At 33.1% G+C, this 21,996-nt stretch overlaps 8 protein-coding genes across 8 annotated transcripts; 7 read left to right on the top strand and 1 right to left on the bottom strand.

The window, feature by feature from the left end:
- The first annotated feature begins 19 nt into the window (after positions 1-19).
- On the top strand, positions 20-580 carry SGF11 (SAGA histone acetyltransferase complex subunit SGF11). Its single transcript, XM_020192668.1, has 2 exons — positions 20-160; positions 223-580. Exons 1-2 carry the CDS (start codon positions 131-133, stop codon positions 571-573), a joined length of 381 nt encoding a protein of 126 aa, XP_020049276.1. The 5' UTR covers positions 20-130; the 3' UTR covers positions 574-580.
- Positions 581-1,717: 1,137 nt separating this feature from the next.
- IKS1 (protein kinase IKS1) lies at positions 1,718-2,887 on the top strand (the record flags this gene model as incomplete). The annotated part of the gene is made up of 2 exons (XM_020189460.1): positions 1,718-2,499; positions 2,569-2,887. Coding segments are annotated over 2 exons (1,101 nt in total), but the record flags the coding sequence as incomplete, so codon positions are not given.
- Positions 2,888-3,717: 830 nt separating this feature from the next.
- ASCRUDRAFT_68761 (uncharacterized protein) lies at positions 3,718-4,367 on the bottom strand (the record flags this gene model as incomplete). Its single annotated transcript, XM_020191571.1, has 2 exons — positions 3,718-4,311; positions 4,341-4,367. 2 exons carry the CDS (start codon positions 4,365-4,367, stop codon positions 3,718-3,720), a joined length of 621 nt encoding a protein of 206 aa, XP_020049274.1.
- Positions 4,368-4,671: 304 nt separating this feature from the next.
- ASCRUDRAFT_126220 (uncharacterized protein) lies at positions 4,672-12,498 on the top strand. Its single transcript, XM_020188947.1, has one exon. It carries the CDS (start codon positions 4,998-5,000, stop codon positions 12,258-12,260), a length of 7,263 nt encoding a protein of 2,420 aa, XP_020049273.1. The 5' UTR covers positions 4,672-4,997; the 3' UTR covers positions 12,261-12,498.
- Positions 12,499-12,552: 54 nt separating this feature from the next.
- ASCRUDRAFT_68759 (t-SNARE) lies at positions 12,553-13,543 on the top strand (the record flags this gene model as incomplete). Its single annotated transcript, XM_020191569.1, has 2 exons — positions 12,553-12,564; positions 12,695-13,543. The coding sequence occupies 2 exons, from the start codon at positions 12,553-12,555 to the stop codon at positions 13,541-13,543; spliced, it is 861 nt and encodes a 286-aa protein (XP_020049272.1).
- Positions 13,544-14,198: 655 nt separating this feature from the next.
- Positions 14,199-14,754, top strand: ASCRUDRAFT_74402 (uncharacterized protein). The gene has a single exon (XM_020192667.1). It carries the CDS (start codon positions 14,366-14,368, stop codon positions 14,558-14,560), a length of 195 nt encoding a protein of 64 aa, XP_020049271.1. The 5' UTR covers positions 14,199-14,365; the 3' UTR covers positions 14,561-14,754.
- A 1,680-nt stretch (positions 14,755-16,434) lies between these two features.
- On the top strand, positions 16,435-19,455 carry ASCRUDRAFT_68758 (uncharacterized protein; the record flags this gene model as incomplete). Its single annotated transcript, XM_020191568.1, has 1 exon — positions 16,435-19,455. One exon carries the CDS (start codon positions 16,435-16,437, stop codon positions 19,453-19,455), a length of 3,021 nt encoding a protein of 1,006 aa, XP_020049270.1.
- Positions 19,456-20,597: 1,142 nt separating this feature from the next.
- ASCRUDRAFT_74400 (uncharacterized protein) lies at positions 20,598-21,788 on the top strand. The gene has a single exon (XM_020192666.1). It carries the CDS (start codon positions 20,745-20,747, stop codon positions 21,339-21,341), a length of 597 nt encoding a protein of 198 aa, XP_020049269.1. The 5' UTR covers positions 20,598-20,744; the 3' UTR covers positions 21,342-21,788.
- The last annotated feature ends 208 nt before the right edge of the window (positions 21,789-21,996 follow it).

Below are 21,996 nucleotides of genomic sequence, written 5' to 3'. Positions count from 1 at the left end.
ATATAAAGACGGCTTTTTGTTTGGCGATGTTTCTTCTATCGCTCCTGCACTGACTATAGATACTACCAGTGTTGATTTTAGTACTATTGGTATTTCCAGCAGAGTGCGTGGATTGTGGTGTTGAGAGAAGATGGAACAGCAGCTAACGATAGGGTCTTTGGTATGAAGAACAGTGGACAGCGAGCAGCACACACAGCAAGAGCGACTACTAACAGCAGGTAGAGCGCTGAGATACTAGAGGAGCTTCTCCAGACGGTGACACACGAGTTGACGGCGCAGTTGGTGCTCCAGGAGCAGTTGCTCAGGGCGCAGTACGGGCGTGTGGAAGCCGGGGGGCCTGGCAGCACAGGCAGCACAGGCAGCAGGCTTGAGACCAGGATCCGGTGGAGCAGCACGAGGGGACGGGACATCTTCGGGCACGAGAAGACCACCGACGCGAGCCACTTTGTATACTGCCCCAACTGCGGGCGCAAACACTCTGCCGGCCGCTTTGCGTCACACATCGACCGCTGTTTCGGCGGCAAAGGCAGCAGAAAGGCCGCGTCCAATGGCGGCAGCAGCAGCAACGAGTAGTGCTTTTGCTGCACGAGGCACTCAATACACAGTTCTGTCCATCCGGTTCGATCTGCCGTTTTCCGGCTGGCTTCCGCACCCCTGGGCCGACATCCGCTTTCTGAGGAGCTCTTCTTTGTGGAGACACTGCTTCTCTAGACTCGAGCTTCTTCAAACACCAGAAAAATGTCCTTGGTTCTTTACAACAACGAATCGCTCAGTGTTGTTCTGTATGTTCTTCTTCTACCTGTTCCTGGCTGCCTCCAGAATTTTTGCTTTTATTGCTACTAACACTTGTATCTCTCTCAACTATTCAATCTCGATCTTTGAATTCTCTGTCAATTCATCGATCGATTATTTGTTAATTGATTTTGCTTATTTCGTTTCTAATTAATTATTTTCTATTTTTTTCGAGTTTGTATCGATTATTAGACATGATCCCTCAAGAAATGCCTTAGTTTTACATGATTCTTCCTCGAATCGTTACCAATTATTAACAATTGATTCCTCCCCCTTGAATTTGAACACTAACCCAACAAACGATAATATCTACAATGATCATGAACATAAACATGAACATGATCAAAACGATCAAAATGATCAAAATGATCAAAATTCTTTGACTTTAATTGATCATTCAGATTACAAGTGTCCGAATTGTGGTTCAGTTTTAAATAATACTAATATTAATAACATCAATATTAACGATAATAATCAAACGGAACATCATCATAACACTACTCAAAATAATGACAATCAAAACAATAACACTAGTCTTATTAATTTAAATCATAATTACAATTATAATAATTACAATAATTATAATCTTAATCAAAACTCGAGATATATCAATCTAAACTACTTCAAATTATTAGCTGCTTCGTCTCAAAATAATCCAAATCTTTCCTCTGCCTCTTTATCTTCTCCCCAAATTTTACCAAACTCAACTTCAACTCCAAACTCATACCCAAACTCAAACCAAATATCGAGATTCTCCTCAATTCATTCAAATTTATCTGATTTAAAATCCAATTCAAATGTTAACTTAAATAATTTAATTATTTCAAATAATAACAATAATAATAATAATAATAATAATAATAATAATAACATTAATATCAATATTAATCTTGAAAATGTTGATCCCTCAACAATATCAGAAGAATTGCCTTCAAATTTATTCACCCAAAACTATTTTGAAAAATTCTTCAAAATTAATAAATTACTAGGCCAGGGCGCTAATGGCATTGTTTATAAAGTTGAACATTTTATAAACGACTTCTCTCTAGGTTTTTTTGCTTTGAAAAAGATCCCCATTGGCAATTCCTCAAACCTAAAAAAAATACTCAACGAAGTAGAGCTACTATGCATCCTAAGTCACTCAAATTTAAATCTAGTCAAATATAATCATGTTTGGTTAGAAATCGACTCAATGTCTCAATTCGGTCCAAAGATCCCATGTGCTTTCATCTTAACTGAATATTGCGACGGAGGCAATTTGGAAGAACTAGTCAACGATTTTATCAATCCCAAACTATCAACAAACGAAATCAAAAACATTATTAGACAAAAGAGAAAATTGAAAAAAATCAATAAAAATAAAGACAACTTGAACTCATTTCCTCAAATTGAAACAAGATTATTAAATTATCTAGAAATTTTAAAATTCTTCAAAGACACAACAAGTGGTGTAAACCAATTGCATAAAAACCATATCATTCATAGAGATTTAAAACCTTCCAATTGCTTATTATCTTATAAATATGATTTCAAAAAGTTTTCTCAACTTGATTTCAATTACAATAGTAATAATAAAAATAAATGCATACAATTTTTAAACTCGTTACCTACTGTTTTTATATCAGATTTCGGTGAAAGCCAATTTGAAGGCAATAAAAGAACTTCAACGGGCTCAACGGGTACACTAGAATTTGTTGCTCCTGAATTGTTATTACCAAGTAATTACATTTCCACTAGCAATACTAATAAAAGCATAGATAATTTAGATGTGTTTAGTCATAAAAAATATAAAAACTTGAACGAATTCAACAAGAAAACCGATATCTTTGGATTGGGAATGATTTTATTTTTTTTATGTTTTGGAAAACTTCCATATTCCGCTAGTTTATTCAATGACGAAGAAGACCAAGAGTATAGTGAATTGAAAAGCGAAATAATAAAATTCAATATAATAAATTTTTTCCAGTCAAATGTATTTAAAAGGGAATATTATCGAAGAGATTTGCCATTGGAGATTTATGTTTTGTTAGAATCGTTACTAAATTACGATGCAGATAAGAGACCATTAACTGAGGATATTCTAATAACGATTGATCATTTAATTGAAAGGGAAATTTCATCAAACGATGAAAACCCTCAAAAGAATTTTACAAATATTATCAACGAAAAAGATAAAGGGAAAGCAAAAGAGAAAGCAAAAGAGAAAGAGGAAGAGAAAAAGAAGGAAAAAAAAAATGGTGATCATGATAGTTCAGATGGCAACTCGGTTATTTCGTTTTCAGAAAAAGAAGTTGAAAAAGAAAATATTAATCCGGCAAAGGAAAGAAGACTTTCGCTCCACAATAGTTCTGAATTAAACTCGAAAATTCAATCCAGAAGACTCTCGGAGTCAATATTGAAATCGTATAAAAACTCTGCATTTATCAAAGAGCAATTCTTTATATTTGAAAAATACGTTTACTCAAAAGAAACCATTAAAGGTATTCTCTGGAAGTTGCTTTTGCTTTACATTGAGTTTCGCATCACCCGGATATTTTGTGGGAAGCTCTTAGAAATATTTTTGAAAAGCAATACAAGTGACACTGAGGGTTTTGTATATCTCTTGGGTAAGACAGATATGTTTCTAAGCATGTTAGGTTCAAGTGACAGCGCTGTTTCAAGACGATACCTTCTCAATGTGATTGTATTCAATTACTTTTTCCTTGGGGTCTCTGTTCCATTTCCCGCTAGCTATGCTCTCGTGCTCACAGGTGTGCTATTTGTAGTTGACATGTGCATTATAGGCACATTTTACCTATTGAAATTGTTTTGAATGAAAGTAAAGAGTGGTAATGCCTTTTTATTACTTGTAAAAGAGCCAAAGTAGTCAATTCGAACAGAACCGGGCCCGCAGTAGTGGTGCGTTGGACCCATGCGCCACCTGCGTCATCGATTTTGTTTTTTTTCCCACCGCTGTGGATGAACGCGCTGTTTCGCGACCGCAAAGTGCGTGAGCGTGTGAGAAGTGCGTGAGGGACGTGAGGAGTGGTTGCGTGTGTTTCCAACTGGAGCTGCTTCTTCGGCAAAAGGAACAGCAGTAGAAGCAGCAGCAGCAGCAGCAGTAGTAGTAGAAGAAACAGTGTCAGCAAAAACACCAGCCTCTTTGGAACAGCGGACAAACACAGGCGTGAATGACTGCCCTTGCTGGCCAGGAAGCAGTTGACCCAAGCTGCGATTGCTGGGATAATGACAAAGCATCAAAAGCAGCAGAGGCAGCAGAGGGACTTGAAAACCAGCTCGCTGCTGAGGGACCCAGGCATGGAATTGATAGTAAGAGGCTGTTACCGGCGAGAAAGGGCTCTTTGGGGGCTGTTTGAGGTCTCTGTTGCCTCTGCTGCCTCTGCTGCTGTGGAACTGCGCTGCCTCTGCTGCAGACGACAAAGACGTTTCTGGGGCAGCTGGGTCTGGTTTCTGACCAGCTCCAACTGCCTGCTCGGTCTTCAGGGGGTTTTCTCGTCCTGTGTTGTCTTCTTGTCTGTGCTGTGCACAATTTGGATGTTTATATATACATAGTGAACAAAAATTTTAAAGTGCATTTTGCTACATACATCATATAAAAGGAAAAAAAATCTGTATGCTCTTTTATCACTCTACCTATTTTACACTTCTTCACTTATCTTTATATCTGGATCCTTTGGAGTAATACTGATCAATTAGCACCTCTATAGCTCCTTGTTCTTACTCTCGTCATCCACCTTCAGCTCTTCTACAGGCGTTTACTGTGGTCCAGTCATATTGGCACCTTTATATATATATATAAAATCCAATCACCAATCTTAATTTCGTCACCATTTCTACTTTTTGGTTTTTCTTTGTTTTTCTTCACTCTCTCTTGCATTTTATAATTTACAATCAATTTATCTCATTTTATATACTATACTCATTTCATTTCACTTTTCTTGATTCAATTTTTTCCACATCATTTTCATTTTCATTTTTTTCATTGTTTTCATTTTTACACTGCCTGTTCTCACTCTTTTTCTAACATCCATACTTAATTGCTCTACTTTTAGGTATCCAAATTTTATACTCCATCATTCCTAACACCACTACTACTACTAGTAATTGTAATTATAATTACAATTATAATTAAACTATAATAATAATATCATTGTTATTATTACTACTACCATATTAACAATTTGATTATAATCAGATTTATAATCATGAATCTGGATATAAATAAGGACTTAGATGCCAATAAGGATAAGGATAAGGATAAAGATCTGGATTTAAATTTAAATTTACATACCAACTCAGATTTAGATTTAGATTCAGATTGTGGTTCAAATATGGATATGGATATGGGTATAAATATAGGTATAAACATGGATTTAAATATCAATTCTTCTGAATTCAACTCAAACAATATTCATTCATACTTCCCACTATTCGACTATCAACTACACTTATCCCATATCTCTCTAACTAATAATATTCCTCTAAAAACATTTTTCCAACTATATGGCTCAGACTTTAATATAAACAAAAATATCAAAAATATCAATAAAAATATCCTATCCACAATCAAACAAAACTATATATTATTCTCTATTCGCTTTTTCCTCCAAATCTTCAATTCAAATTACAACCAAATCAACCACCACTCTGATCAGAACGATCTGACTGATCAGCTATTTTCCATTAAAAATGCTCACCTAATTTTTCATCAATCAAACCTCCACCATTTGCTAAACATCTTGCTCACTCATCTACTATCTTCCCATTCCTACTTTATATCAATCAATCACGCTAAATTAATATTCATCAAAGTTTTAAAAATTCTAATCAAAGAAAATAAAATAAATTATTTCAAAAAAAATATTAATAACAATAACAATTTTACTCAAAAAAACAGATCACAATTTTTTTTCATTTTAAATGAAAATTATAAATTCTTAAACTACTTTTTTAATACCAATGATAACAATAATAACCATAATAATTATATTAAAATTGATAAAAATTCATTATTACTCAATTTATTGAATTTTTTACCTCTAAATAAAGTATTTAATCAAAATGATTCTACCACCACCACCACCACCACCACCATCAACAATAACAAGTTATTAATATGTAACCACAATTTATTTAACTATCTCCCAAATACCTCCAATAACCATCCCATAATATACTGCCCCAAAACAAGTCCTGATAATCACAACGATTATTTCTACTTGGTCGATGCCGACCCCAACAATTTTATTTCAAAAAATTCTATAAATTTCTTTAAAACCACCACAAAAGCCTCTGATCAACCTGAAATTGTCACTGAAACTAACCTTCAAACTGCCACTGGCCTTAATGAGCAATCTAGCGATGTAACCAATGATGAAACTATTACTGATAAGGAATATGATAACAACAGCGATGATAGTAGCGATGACAACACTGATGATAGTATCAATGAAAACAGCGATGAAAATAATCATGAGAATAATCATGAGAATAATCATGCAAACAATCACGAAACCATTCTGAAACAAGTTTTTGAAACTCATAATCACAAAAATAATCACAAAATCACTGATCCCTCCAATGAAACTAAAGAAGAAAGAATTGGCAAGAATAGTGGCAAGATTGTTGAATATAGTTACAACTCTAATGAAAAAACAATCAAATCTAATCAAGTCGATAATGAACTCAACAATGAAGTTGACAATGAAGTTGATGATAAAATTGATAATGATACTGAAAATAAAAATAAAAAAACTTTCTTCAATGCTGATAAGTTCATAATTGTCACCTATGATAAGAAATCTAACAACATGATCAAATCCAACAACAAAAATAACTCTCAAAAAATTAAAAACAACAAGAAATCAGATTTCAACAATTCCATCAATCTCACAAATTCTGTCACTAATCGCCATGAGCAGCATCCTAAAAATAATATTCAAATTTCAGAATCTAGAAAAAGAAAAAGACGCCCTGGTAGACCCAAAAAAATTTCTTCCAATAATATTCTGGACGATAAACCAAAATTAAACACAAAAACTAGAGAAAACAGAAAAAAAAGAAAACTATATTATGAATATGTCCCTGAAAATTCGAGTTTAAGCATCGAATCAAAAAAAAAACTTCAAGATAAACTGATTCTATCAATTGAAAACATAATTGACCAACCTAGAAAAAGAAGACATATTTCATATGATGAAAATAACAAAAGAAAAGTTGTTGTCTCTAATAACACCCAAAATAATAATTTAAATACCGATGATGATAATCTTATTGTTGAGCTTAACAAAAAACAAAATCACATTAAAATGAAAAACAAAATAGAACCTAACATTAGGGATAACAATGATTTAAACAACTTTAAAGAAAATATTAAAGATAATAACCAAATCACTGAGGGCCAAATCACTAAGAGCCAAATTACTGAGAGCCAAATCACTGAAAAAATAAATACTAATAAAAGTAAGGAAGAACGCAATTCCAATACATATATTGAGAAAGATTCAATAAAACCTAATAGAAAGAAAAACGACATTCAGAATGGTAATAGGAATACTAACAGAAGATCTATTAAACCTTTACAGATCACCATAACTTTAAAAGAGATTAAAAGAATAATTAGAAAAGATATTGCAGATTATAATATAGGTTCTAGAAATGTGAGACATATTGTTCCTTTGAATAACACTATTATCAAAAACCATAATTTGAGGTTTAATTCAAAAAAATTAGAAAATGTTCAATCAAATAATGATTTGAATAATAAAAAAAATCCTGTTTATGTCAATGATAAAATCACAAACAATAAAAATCTTAATGGCCATAATGTTCTCAAATCTTTTGATAATAGTGATAATCGGCATATAAGCGATAAAAAAACCAATCATAAAAATAATTATGGAAATTGCAATAATAATTATATTGATGACTCAAACAACAAAACCAAAGAAGGTAAAAAAAGTAATAAAAGTGAAAATGAAGGCAAAAATAAAACCACAAATATCAATAAAATTGAAAATAAAGTTTTAGTGGGAAGCAATCTCATTGAAAAAAATACTATTGAACAAAACTTGACAGAAAACCATAATATGGAGAATAATGTTGGAAGTGTTGATAAAAATTACATACCAATCTCAAAAATTCAAAATAAGCCTAGTACAAATTTGCTAATAAATTTACCTAAAAATACTCCGGTTCAACCTCCACTCAAAACTAAGACAATTTACAAAACACCAAAAAGAGATTTTGTGCCAAATACAGAATACAGAATGGTATTAAGGTCCAGTAAGAATTTAATTAAAGGAAAGCAAATAGATTCTTCATTGAAACAAAATAAAAAAAATAATGAAAAAAATAAGGATAATACCGCGAGAGTAGATACAAAATCTAAGGGTATTAATGATAATATTAACAATAATATTGAAAAAAATATTGATGATGATATCAATGAAAAAGTTGAAGAAGGATCCAAAGAAAAAGTTATAAAGAAAACTAAAAGAAATATTGATTATATAAAAAAAATTAATGGGAAGAATATTGAAGAAAAAGAAAATAATGGAAAGGAAGAAAATGATAAATTAAATCAGAACACATCACTCAAAAAGCCCATTAGCAAAAATAACAAAAAAAGCGAAAGAGAAATAAATATCGAAAAGAAACTTCAAGAAATTGAACAAATTAAAAAGCAAATCAAAGAAGTTGAAAAGGAAATTGAAAAAGCCAAACAATCTAAAAAACCTGAAATTGAAAATAAAAATGAAATTGGAAATCAGGATAAAACTCATGCTCGAGATGAAGCCTTAAATTTAAATGGGAATTGTATTAACTGTAATGATAATAATGATTTATTTATGAATAATAATAAAGAAAAGGATTCTGATATTGTATCAATAAGAAAAAATAAAAATAAAAATGAAAATAAAAATGAAAAGGAAAAGGAAAAGGAAAAAAAAGCTGATGGCAATAGCGAAATTCAAACCCTTGAATATAATTGTGATGAACCCATATTTGAGATTTCTTCTTACCCAAAAATGGTTCACAGTCCTGCAAAAACAAACAAGGAAATAAATGATAATAAAACAGAACTAAACACAGAACAAACACAGAAACATAAATTTGAATGTGCAGGAGGAAATTTTGGTCAATTTCCAATACCAAATTATAAATCAAAAACCAAAAAGACAAGATCAAGACCAGTAAACGAAAAAAATAAAGAAAGGGAGACAATTAAAGATTCCTTGAAAGAGCAAAAAAGAATAGCTCGTTTGGAGTTGCAAGAAAAGTATTTTGAAAAATTGCAAGCAGTATACAAGATCACTATTGATGCACAACCTGATTTTTTGAATCAATTAAGTCCGGATAGCTATTTGTTTAAAAAAATAAAAAGAACGTTAAAAGAGAAAAAAAAATTAATTGAAACAATCACATTCAGTGACACTGATCATTTGGATTTTCGAGATAATCCTGAATTATATGATATGCTAATGATCGATGATCTTAAAGGCAAATACAATGAAGCTGTAAAAGATATTATTAATTATGAAAATTATGATAGGTATTTCAACGAAACGGATTTATTTTATAATAAGTTTGATAGAAAAGATGGGGTTCTAACGAATAATCAAGTTCCGGCAGCTGTTTTACCTTTATTGGATAAAGCATTTCATAAGGTTGTTGATTATAGTACTGAATCGATTGAAAACGAAGATATGATTTTCTCCATTGATGAATATTTTGCAAATAGTGAAAACCAATCAATGATTAATTTTCAAATTCAACAATTTCCAGAAATTTCAAAGAAAATTTTAGAAATTGTGGGCAAAGGCCAAGAGATTCCATCAACTTATAATCTTAATAGACTTTTTATCTTGAATGAATTTCATAAAGATGAAGAATTTTATTCGATTTATAAAAAAGATTATGATGAGAAGATGAACAAAAAGGATTTGAAATTGAATGAACTTTTTTTATATTTATGTTTTAGAAATTGTATTATAAGTGGAAGAGAGGAATATCAGCGTCAATTTGATTATCAATATCAACAGTACCAAAGGCAAAATCTAAATAAAGAGAGGGAAAATGAAAATGATCAAGACAAAAACGAAAACAAAGATATAAATAAAGATCTGAGCTCGAAAGTAAACTCTCGACCATGCTCTCAGATGTGTTTCAACCAAGTTCCAAAACCAGTTTTGAGTTTTCAAACTCGAGATTATTGTGGTACAAAACAGAATAATCAAGAAAATCAAAGTCGGTCTTCAAGATGCAATTCACTTTCAAGTGCAAAAGAATGTTCAACCGGAAGCTTCAATACAGATAAAAGTTATACTACTGCTGACAGTTCAAACTCCGAGTCACATAATGATAAGAACAATAACAAAAATATCAATAACAATAATCAAACTCCTTGTTTGGTTGAAAATGGGGATGAAATTGAAATTGATATTTTAGAGGTGTTTGAAAACATTCATTCCAAGAGAAATCAAGATCAAACAATAGACCCGACTGATGGCAAAGTTTGTAATGAAAAAGAACATTATGATAAAAATTCAAATTCGAGTAATAAAAAACAAAATCTAAAGTTGAATATAAATAAAGATTCACAACCGGTTTTAGGTGTTAGATCCAATTTTGATTTCAACAAAACGTTTGAAAGCAATTTGAATAATAATTTTAGTGTTAATCAGAACACAGATCCTCATTATAACCCTAATTATATTAACCCATATTCAAATATAGGGTACAACGCTGATCCTAATGGTGGTTTTACTTTTAATAATCCCAATTATACTTACCATAATTATAATGGCGGAAATTATGGATTTCAAAATTACAATAATGTCAATTATAATTATAGCAATGTCAATTACAATTACAATAATGGAAGTTATAATAATCAAAATTATAGCAGTTTGAATTATAACAATACTGGTTATAGTAATCCCGGGTACAGTAACGCAAACTATAATCCTAATTATAATCCGAATTATAATCTCAATTATAATTTTGGAAATGCCGCAGCAGTTAATAATCCCAATTATGTTGATGGGGAATTTGGTGTTAATTTTGGAATTAATTTTGATTCTTATCTTGCACCGAATTATAATGATTATTATGAGCACAATATAAATGGAAATGGATATAAGGGGTTAAGCAGATATATGGATGGGTATTATAATCGAAATTTATTTGGAGATAATGAAAGGCCATTTCAAAAATTTGAAAACGAGCATCCTAACTGGAGAGAAAAAGTTGTTGAAAAAGATAATTTTAAAATAGTTTTTTTAAAAGATAGTAAATTTGAATTAACGGGCAGTGGGATGATTATTTGTGATACACCAGAAATTGCACGAATTGTTTATTTATGTATATTAAGAATGAAAATTGGAAATACCAAAGTGCCACTAATTTTAAAGTTGAATGATCCGAGGGTGTTTAATAATCGATCTATGAATTTAATCAAGCCATCTAATAAGGTTATTATCAATAATTTTCAATTGAAGTCGCATATAAAATTGATTGATATTAAAGTTACTTTGAAAGAGAGACTTGGAGTAAATTTAATTAAAGTTACGAAGTTTAAAAAAGATGAAAGGAAAAATTTTGTTGGATTTCGAAATGATGCAGTAATTTTGCATTTTGAAAATCTACAAGATGCTATTAGATTTAAGAATTTTTTAATGAAATTTAAGTTTTCAAACAATTGCAGTCGAATAATAGGATTTAATAAGAAGTTGGAGAATAATGCTAATGCAGCTACAGAATACAATAAGCAGACATTGTTTTTCAAAAACGATCAATGTTTCTCGCTTTATAATCACCAGCATAATTATATGAATGAGAAAAGAAGGAATGTAAATCCGAATAACAATGGGGACAATGGGGACAATGGCAGCAATAATGAGGGCACTGACAATGACAATGACAATGATGATAATGATAATGATGATAATGATAATGATAATGATAATAATGATGACAATGATAATGAGTATGATAACGAAAAGAGGAATGGTAATAGTAATGGAGATTACAAGCTTGGAAATACCAACAGTATTAATGATTTTTTTCAAAGTCTAAATGGCAATGGCAATGATAATGGTGCTGCTATTGGTAGTGGAAAGGAGGCTGAAAGAGGATACAAATTTGAGATATTTTTTTATCACGACGAGTCACGGAGGATTTTGATAGACAATGTGGTTTTAAATCCAGAAAGCGAGATGTTGTTAGTTGGGATGACCAGATATTTCAAGGACATATTTAAGAACTTTGGGCAAATCCATAAAACGAGGTTCTTGAAGTCCAAGATTCCGTTGCCCGAGAAGGAGGATGCGCAAAAGAAGGAAGTGGTGCCTTTCATCACGCAGGTGTTCATTGAGTTCAACTCAAACGAGCAGGCCACACGAGCCATACGCTCACTCAATGGCGAGTTCTTTGATGGCAAGTGTCTATACATCAACTACGCGTAGCAGAAGCAGCACAGACCCAGGAAGAAGAAGCAGCACAAATCACTTTCCCAATCGGGACAGATAGAGCAGAAAATGCACAACGCCCCCACCGGGACTCGAACCGCAGTTGTGGCAAAGGGACGGAGGGGCGGAGCACAATCCGGACGCGGACCGGGCGGATTCCGCGGAGTTGCTCGAATTCAAATTCCAAACGTGCATGGGTTGTTTATATGTGTCTCTCCATCACCAAGTCCATCACAAGTCCAGTTACTATCTGTGAATCAGAACATTTAGAGCGTATTGCAGGTTGAAAATGAGTTACAACGTAAGCAAATGGTTTTTCCAGAAGTGCTCCAGTGCTCTAGGGTCTTTTTGCCTTGGAGGCCTGGTCTTATTCCATTTTTTGGGCTTGTTCCTAACCTACTGACACAAATATCGTTACTATTCCAATCTAGTATAATAATCAAAATCCCTTTGAAGCCGACACAAGCTACGAGATGGGAAACTTCAAGAACCAAGGTTCTGATTTTTTTGATGATATCAACAGGTTCAAGCAATCGTTATCTGACTACTCGGATCTTATAAACCGAATCGATTCTGCTCAGAAAAGCTTGTTGGGCGAATACGATGAAGAAAAAGAATTCAACTTAAAGAGGCAAATTGATTCCCTATTGACTGAGATCAATTCCAAACAAAATGATTTAAAATCTCAATTAACCAAACTAATGAAATCAACCGGTGGTGATAGCATTAAGAAAACCCAAGCTGAAGCTGTTAGGGAGGAGTTTCTAGGGTTGATCAGCAGATTCAGTGTTAACCAATCCAACCACAAAACCCAAAATAAACAACAAGTAGCAAGACAATATAAGATCATCAAACCAGATGCCACTGACTTGGAATTAAATCAAGCAGTTCAACAGTATGAAGATGGTAATGGGGAACAATTGTTCACTCAAGCATTGCTAAATACTAATAGAAAAGGTGAGGCTAAAGCCGCGTTATCCGAGGTCCAAGACAGACACTTGGAATTGCTCAAAATTGAAAAATCAATGCAAGAATTGGCTCAATTATTTCATGATATGGAAGATTTAGTAATTGAACAAGACGAAAACATCCAAATGATTGATAATAATATCCAAAAGGCTCAAACTGATGTTGAGCACGGTTTGGCTCAAGCTGATAAAGCTGTTGATAGCGCTAGAAAAGCAAGAAGCAAGAAAAGATGGTGTATTTTCATTCTTATCTTGATTATTCTAATTATTATTGGTGCTGTTGTCGGTGGTGTTGTCGGAAGTCAAAAATAATCTATAAAAGACAAACAAGACAAAAAAAAATTATTTTTTTTTTCTTGTTATTTTTATTTTAATGCTTCTTTTTAATCTTTCAATTTTTAATACTGTTTGATTTTTGTGATATTACTTTTTTGCCCTTATTTTATCTAAAAACTTATTAGATTAACCTCTAAGTTATTAATCCAATTGATTTTATTACTTTGTTTAGTATTTTTTTATTTTTTTTGTTTTTATGCTTTGTTACTTTTTTATTTTATTTTATTTTATTCTTCGAACTGACTTTAATTTTTTAAGACACTGTTTTCAATTCTTTTAATTAAAATATTTTTTTTTTCTTATTCATTCATTTATTTATTTTCAATAAAACAACGCTTAATATATTAATCAATATCTTTAGTGTATATAATCTTACAATACATGATTTACAACTTCAAAAGCTGGGAAAATAAAAAAACAAATTTATCGTTTATTCATACTTAAAGCATTCAAAACTCATAAAAAAATAAAACAATAAAAAGGTAAAAAAATAAAACAATAAAAAGGTAAAAAAATAAAATAATAAAAAGGTAAAAAAATAAAAAAATAAAAAAATAAAAACTTGCCATTTATGGGGCTAGACGAGGCCATGTCAAAAATATTGTGAATTATTTATTCAATAATTTCTATCCCCAATTGTCAATAGAATCCCTTTTGTACTGATTTTGTCGGGATACGCTTTGGTGGAGTGCAGACCCTGCAGGTAGATCTTAGCTGATGTTTGCCTCAGGAAATGCTGCTTTTCTGCGACTGATCATGAAGATGTTCACTCTTCTAATCTTCTACTTTGGTGGTTAAATGAGTGGTGTGGAAACTGTTGGAAAGCGCCTCAACCTAAAGATAAAAATCATTTTGGCTGGACAAATCGGGCTCATTCCGGTTTGGGAAGAGCATTTCTTTTCCTGGCCAGCTCCAAACGTTTCAAGCTCTGAACTATTGAATCAAGCCCACAAGTTCTGGGTATTCTCTGCAATTAAGCCTCCAGAAATGTAGAAGATTGATAAGGTTTGCGCTGCCCTCTGTGCTTTTTGTCCACTGTTAAGGAAACACAAAAGAAATGCAGCAGAAACGACACCTTCAGCGAGAGTGAGGGTCCTATGTTTTTTTCATTGCAACCACAAAATTCCTGTTCTCAAACACATTTGATCTGTACGTCCATCACATCTTGTGCTGTCAACACAATCGCCATCCAAAGCTGGTTCAGCAAAGGACTTATTTCGTCTAAGCGGGGTCTTATACCAGCCACAGCATCAAACCACAACATGAAAGTTCAACGCAGTCACGGGATATGAATACAAAGCAAACCAGAAATAGATACATTTCAGAACAAAATATTAAAGGGATTCGAAGCAGCTGGAATATCGTGTATAAGTCCAATATAATGCAGCTACTGCTTCTCTGTTGCCGCTTGTTAGGATTATCTTGAGAACCAATTTCAGTTTATTGTTAGTAGACTACAGAAAACAGTATTTTTTATCCAACCTTTCTTATCTCACATTTCCCATTTTTCATATCTCATCGAACATTTGATGCAAAGTTCGGCTGATGAACATTGCCAAGAATGTGGATTAGTCTGGCCTTTTCTGTTAAGGTTTTTCTATTTAATATTCCCATTTCCAGTTTAAAACCTGAAGTTCGCAACTCTCCTAATTTGGGGTCTGAAAACGTATAGGAAACAATCAACAAGCAACACAATACAATACAATACAATATAAAAATTAATTGCCATAGAAGATATTCAACTGGATCAAGCACACAATAGCCTGGCACACCTAAGACCTATTTCCCAATTTTTTTCATTACCTAGCCAGTTGTTGTTTTTCATTTACAACTTTTTCTTTTTGAGCCCGTCGATTAACCTCTCTTAAAAGAATTTGAAACTAAATCTTTTTGATTTGATCACCAACAATCAACGCTGCTACCAACCGGTGTCTTGAGTGAACTTGATCTTGATTTGCATCCAAATATTTCTAAAAACCGATATGATTTTGTCAAATATTTTTTATAGACAAAAATTTCCCGGAACTTACTGACAAAAATTAAAAATTTAGGAGATTTCTCTGATCTTATCAGCCTTCCAACTCAGTTGCCAGTTAGAAAAAGCTCAAATTTCTTTTCGTTCTCATATTCTTCCTAAATAAATACAACTAATTGTCTACATTAATCTCTCCAACTTAACTAATCAAGCACAAAGATACTCCAGTGTTAGTTCTGTTGCAAATGGTCCTTTAGTTGGGTAAATTACATGAGACTAGAGTTCAGCAAGAACTCGCCCAAATTTAAAAGCTTGTCACGCTGCTTCATTATATAACAAAAAGCGTAGCTATTTTCACATTCACGCACAACAACATCGCTATGTTGGGATTTACTTGATAAAGTTTTTCGCAGTTGGGTTTTTTTCATTTTTAACTTAAATTATCTCAACTGAAAAATCTTATTTAAATTTTTGAACCTTCAATAAACATCCGTTTACAATTTGATACCACCATTTCAAATTAGAAAATCAAAAAAAAACATCTTCAATCTATCAAAACGTTGATTTATAGCCATTATTAGTCAAATTTCAAAAAAGATCCCTTCACCTTTTTTTTCAAGAATTTTAATATAAATGTCTTGATATATTTCCTTTACTTCCTTCCTTTCTTTCTTTCTTTCTTTCTTTTGTTCATTCTTTTTATAAATTATTAAATTGTTATCCTTAAAATTAATTCACTCGTTAAATATCTTTTTTTGGTTCAGTTTAATATATTTTTTTTTTCTTACTTTGATTTTAATTTTTTCTTGATTTTTTCGTTTTATTATCTTTAATACCTTTATTTTCACATTCGTTAACGCAAGGGATAACTTATTAAGCAGAAATCCAGAATATGAAGGTTTTATCAAAACTTCACTTTCTATCCTTAGCTGCTGCAGCTATTGCTGGCTCTGTTAACAGCAATTTAGACTTTCATTTTACTAATAAAACTTATCCAATTTCAAATTCTTCTGCTCCAATACACGATGAAGATTGTGATTTACCAGTAGAAATCACCAAAACAGAGACAGAAACAACTACTGCTATTGAAACCAAAACAACTACCGATATTGAAACAACTGTTCAAACAACCACTGCCTATGAAACTGTTACCCAAACTCTATTTTCTTCAATTTATGAGCATCCTTTAATTCCTGATGATGACGGCGATGAACAAGATTCTGATGAACCAATTCATTCAATGCCCCCTCCTCCACCTGCTCAATCCCTAGCTCCCGTTGTTCATTGGAACGTAGACTTATATGATAAAAACAATCTTCATCCAGTTGATTATGGATTTTTGTATTATTCTTCTAAAAGCACCAACTCTCCAAATGCTAACCATACGTTCGGTACTCTTAATTATACTTATAATTATCCAAGTGTTAACTTAGATCACTCTGGCTTTTGCTCTGTATCCTATTCTGGAGATTCAACTGACGGTTCACTATCCGTTGATTTTAATGATGATTCTGCTTATAAAAAAGCTGTTAATGAGTGGAATTGTAACAAAGGTTTGATTTTTGTTACTTACTTAGAAGGCTGTGGCTCTTATGATTCTCAAGATACCTGTTTTTTCAACTCCTCATCAATTAAGTTTGATGATGACAACCAAATAGTTACAATTGGTGGTAAACCCTGTGATGTTAAAGACTTGGCTTCTTCTGTTGATTTTGCTTGGGGTGAATATACTATTGATGATGATTCTCAGGGAGCCAGTGGTTTTGGCAAAGAGGATAGTAGCAGTGATGCTTTTGCTGCTGCAACCACTGCTTCGGGCTATTTCGCACCCACTGCTGCTACTAGTTTATCTGCAAGCACAGCTTCATCATCTGACACCTGTGGAACCTATGATCCAGTCTATGGCTTTTTGATGGGTACTCTTGGTAATGAGTTTGATGCTGGTATTGATGATTGTCTTGGTTATGAGACCATTGAAGACACAGAGTATTACAGCTACTTAGATGATCTTGGTGTCGACGATTTGGATGCTGATTATGAGTATAAAGAAGAATTAGATTCAGAAGTTATTAATGACGATGATTATTTGGATTATTATGATGAAGATGAAGAAACTTTATTGAAAAAGAGATCGCATTTGGGCAAGAGAGGTCTTTTTACCAAAGTCAAAACCAAAATAAAAAAAGCTTTAGCTAATGGAAAACAACTCGCTAAACAAGTTGTTTCAGATCTTAAAAATATTAAAACCATCATTGTTAATAAAGTTGCAAAGGCTACTAGTATCTCAGGTACATTATTTGATAAGCAAATGACCATTCAAGTTCCAGCTAAACAAAAGGTTGTCGAATCTCCATGGGGTAATGCAGTTTTACTTAAATCAATCAAACCAAAGAAAAACAAAAAGGGAGAAGACAATGCTATCAGTGCTGAATTAAAATTTTTCTGTGTTGACTGTGGTGCCAAAGGTAGCGCCAGTATTAAAGGTTCAGGTACTTTCTCGTTTGCTTTAATCAAATTTACCGCCGGTACAGTTGCTGCTGACATGAATCTAGCAGTTGGGTTGCAACTAGGCATTGAAGCCAAAATCGAGTATGAGAATTCTTTTGAAGTTTCATTTGCCAAAATTGGATTACCAGGATTATCTTATGGTGTGTTGACTCTTGGACCAATGATAACAGTTGGTGCTGAAGTTACATTTAGTGCTGCTGCCACTGGCACAGTTTTAGGTGGTGGTAAATTTGTTATTTCAAACGCAAAGGCTGTTGTTGATTTGGTCGACTCTTCAAAATCATATGCCTCAGGGTGGACACCAAACTTTGTTCCTGTATTTAATGCTACAGGAGAAATTGAATTGAAAGTTGGTGCTGGTCTTCCAGTAGGATTAGCCTTTGGTATTTCAGTTGGTAGTTATTCGTTGGATGTTGCTTTGGTTGACAAACCATCAGTTGAATTCAGTGCTAAAGTGTCTGGTGAAATCAATCTAGAAGGCGCTAATATGACTTCTTCCGATTCATGTACTGGTATTGCTACTGCTATTAATTTTAAGAATGAAGTTTATGCTAAGTTTGGAAAAGCCAAACAATATCAATTGGTTACTCCATTTGAAAAAACTCTTAAGGAAGGATGTCTTTTTGGCAAAAAAGAAGCCACCTCTTCATCCAGCTCTATTTCAGCTGCTGCTACTCCTGTTAAAAAGAGATCATTGAAAAGACGTGATGACAATTCAACTTATGATGATACCACCGAAATCTATAATGCTGATGCCAAAAACGTTACTGATTGGGATTTACCAGTTGCTTCGAATGACGGTTATAATGTTACCACAGGCTATGAATATATCACTTTGTTGGATTATTTTTTGAATTATCAAGTGGTGAGTTGTGCAAATGGTAACTTGTACTTGCAAAACAACACCAATTACAAGGAGAGTAATCAAGAGGATTGTTCTTCATTGTGGGGAGTTACAGATGATAGTGTTGCTGTTGATGGATTTTCTCGTATATTGCATTATTATAATGACACGATGAATAAAGCTGGTATTTCAAGATTAAGAGCTAGTGACCAAGACAATATTCCAAACGGATCAGTATATGTTTCACTTACACCATATGATGATGAAGATGATGAGACCAACGACATTTATTATGCTATTGATGATAGTGACAATGTTTATTTCCCAGTAGCATGCTCATTTACCAACACATCTTTGCCAGCTAAGCTTTTCTTGGTAGCAAATGAGACAGAAGGAGTTGAATTGTTGGAGAGCAACAAGTTCATTTATACTATCACTGGTGGTGAAATTGATACATGTGTTTTCTTACCAGTTGTTAGAGACCCTGAGGAATCTGGCGATGAATGGTACGACACCTTCGATGAATATTTCGATTACGAAGATGAAGTTTACTCGGAGTAATTGATTGACTTATTAAGCATTTTTAAAGAGCTGTGATGAATTATGTAGTAAATCATAGAACGCTTTATTTTTGTTTAAATTTTCTTTTTCTTGATCACATTTTATAGGTTTAAAATGATAATATTTTTTGTTTACTTTTACTCGTCTTAATCTTGGGATTAGCAGTTATTTAGTGTGGGGCGGCAAAGAAAGAGAGCGATACAAAAGCCGATTCAGAAACGAGTTTCTCTAATTGTAAGGGACTTTTTGAGAGCATTGAAAACAATAAACAAATTAATTTTCCATAAGCTTCAACTCCATCCAAATCGCTCTGAGGAAAGTCCATGAATATTCCGGCCATCTAGCAGAGTATAGCGAGTCGAGCCTAATTGCAACATGATCTTTCTTCTATCGGGTTGTTTGGGGTCCAACTTGCACAGAAAAATTCCTTTATTGAGGGGAAATTCTGAAGCACCAAACAGGTATCTTTCTTTGCGGCCCACAGTGCACAAATGGATTTGCAACCTCCAAAATAATGACCATACAAGTTATAGAACTCGATATGCAAATAGCTTGATTGATGCTAAGGAAAATTTGGCACTGGCCGTTGGTTTCCCAGTGCAAATGTCCTGGAGATTCCCCAGTAGCACAGTGTTTGATGTCATATTCACTCACAGACCAGATGAACACTGCATTTACTCCTCCAGCAGCAGCACTACCCATTGTAGAGAACCTCACAGACCAGAAATCGCCCACAAAACAGCAAAAGTCGCAAATAATTGCAAATTACACACCACCAAACCTCCAATGCTGATCCCTCCCAGGGCCAGTTAATCCTAAAGCTGCAGCCGGCAATTTCTCTCACGGCTGGGAACGAAACAGACCCCATTTGGTGCTTCAAGGATAAAATATTTTCCGAACGCCCAGAAGCAGCAGCTATCGCAGTGGTACTAAAGATCCGGTCAGTGCAGTGATTGGCCACATCCAAGGCTTGAGTGCGCATGACCGCAGACACTAGCAGGGAAAACTGTGTGCCACAAAGTGGGAGACCAGAGGCAGCAGCTGCTTCGGCAAAAGATAGACTTTAGTCTCGGAACAACTCTGAGATGGGCTTGATCCTCTTTCTTTTTGAAGTGGCCTTTTGAAGTCGCCCACGTCTCGCTCTTTTTTTTGTATATAAACAACCTCAAGAGACCTTGAATGTTTCCAGCTCTCGTTGCTATATCCCGATGGCTCTATCTCCTTGATTCAGTTGCAGGCCACTGTTCAATCCCAGCTCTACTTTATCAGGCTCACCCAGGTTTACCATAATGTCAAACACAGATTCAAAGAGCTTTTTCAAACGAGTGGTGGGCAGGCTGTTCGCTAAATGCAAGATAAACAGACACCATCCCAAGCAAAATAAGCCCATTCCTCCTCTTGACTTGGAGACAACAATGGACTTTACCTCTTTGATTGTCTCCCTAAAGATCATAATCTTGCCCGAGTATTCTAAAATGATCAGTGAAATTGGGTTGATTCAAAACAAATTTATCAACAACGAGTTTAATGACGAGGATTACAATAACTATAAAGAATATGTAACTTATAAAGAGCTTTTAATTAATCTATCTAATTACTCAGACTCATGCCAACACCATTCGTTGGACATTATTCAGAGCCTATATTCAATGCAAATCTCTGGCAAAAATTTCATGAATCAGATTGATTCAATCACAAACGAGTTTTTGGCCTTGGCTATAAGCTATCAAAATCTAAAAATTGAATATAGCCAATTTTTGCAAAACAAGATTATAAATAAAACAAATTCCAAAGTAGAATTTGATGAATTCAGATTAGTCTCTCTTCAAATTTCAGAACTATCCAATATTTTTGACAAACTTAAATCAACAATCGACAAGTATTAATTATTAATTATTAATCAAGAATCAAGTGACAACATTACTCATTACTGCTATTGAATATCTATCCAATTCTTACTTTTTTGTTATTTGTTTGTTTTTTTATTAGTTGTTTTTTTTTTTTAATTTATTTCTTGGCTTGTTTCTTTTCTTGTGATCAAGAATTCTTATTGTACTCTATTGGTTTTTGGTGTTTGCAACTATTTTATCTTTTATAATTTATGTTTTATGTCTTATATTTTATGTTTTATATTCTATATTTTATATTCTATATTTTATTTTTTTCATTAAATCAGATTAAATTTCATTATCAATAATTCAATACCCCTTGTTTATTATCTCTTAATATACAGATTTGATTTGTATTTTCTTATTAGTAATATCAACTCAACTCTCCTCAGATTGATCCCAAATCATTGTGATTATCATTATCATTATCATTATCGTTATCATTATCATTGTGATTATCATTATCATTATCATTATCTTTATCATTATCATTATCTTTATCATTATACTTGTATCGATAAAATCAACTGTCATACATTTAATCCCTTAATTTAACACTTGGAGACTGAACCAGAAACCCATATCTTACAAGCCGTAAAAACCAAATTTCAAAACCAAAAAATTGCATCATATTTTGTAAAATCGTTGGCGG

Source organism: Ascoidea rubescens, assembly GCF_001661345.1.
Source record: "Ascoidea rubescens DSM 1968 unplaced genomic scaffold ASCRUscaffold_2, whole genome shotgun sequence".
Lineage (NCBI taxonomy): Eukaryota > Fungi > Ascomycota > Saccharomycetes > Ascoideales > Ascoideaceae > Ascoidea > Ascoidea rubescens.
Note: the sequence above shows the minus strand (reverse complement) of the source record. Positions and strands in the feature narration are given on the sequence as shown.

What these genes read in the sequence shown, in the direction of transcription:
- SGF11 (XM_020192668.1), top strand. Translation starts at nt 131, where the DNA reads ATGGAACAGCAGCTAACGATAGGGTCTTTG. An exon ending in AGCTAACGATAGGGTCTTTG is followed by an intron (nt 161 to 222) that starts GTATGAAGAACA and finishes AACAGCAGGTAG; the next exon opens with AGCGCTGAGATACTAGAGGA.
- ASCRUDRAFT_126220 (XM_020188947.1), top strand. Translation starts at nt 4,998, where the DNA reads ATGAATCTGGATATAAATAAGGACTTAGATGCCAATAAGGATAAGGAT.
- ASCRUDRAFT_74402 (XM_020192667.1), top strand. Translation starts at nt 14,366, where the DNA reads ATGAGTGGTGTGGAAACTGTTGGAAAGCGCCTCAACCTAAAGATAAAA.
- ASCRUDRAFT_74400 (XM_020192666.1), top strand. Translation starts at nt 20,745, where the DNA reads ATGTCAAACACAGATTCAAAGAGCTTTTTCAAACGAGTGGTGGGCAGG.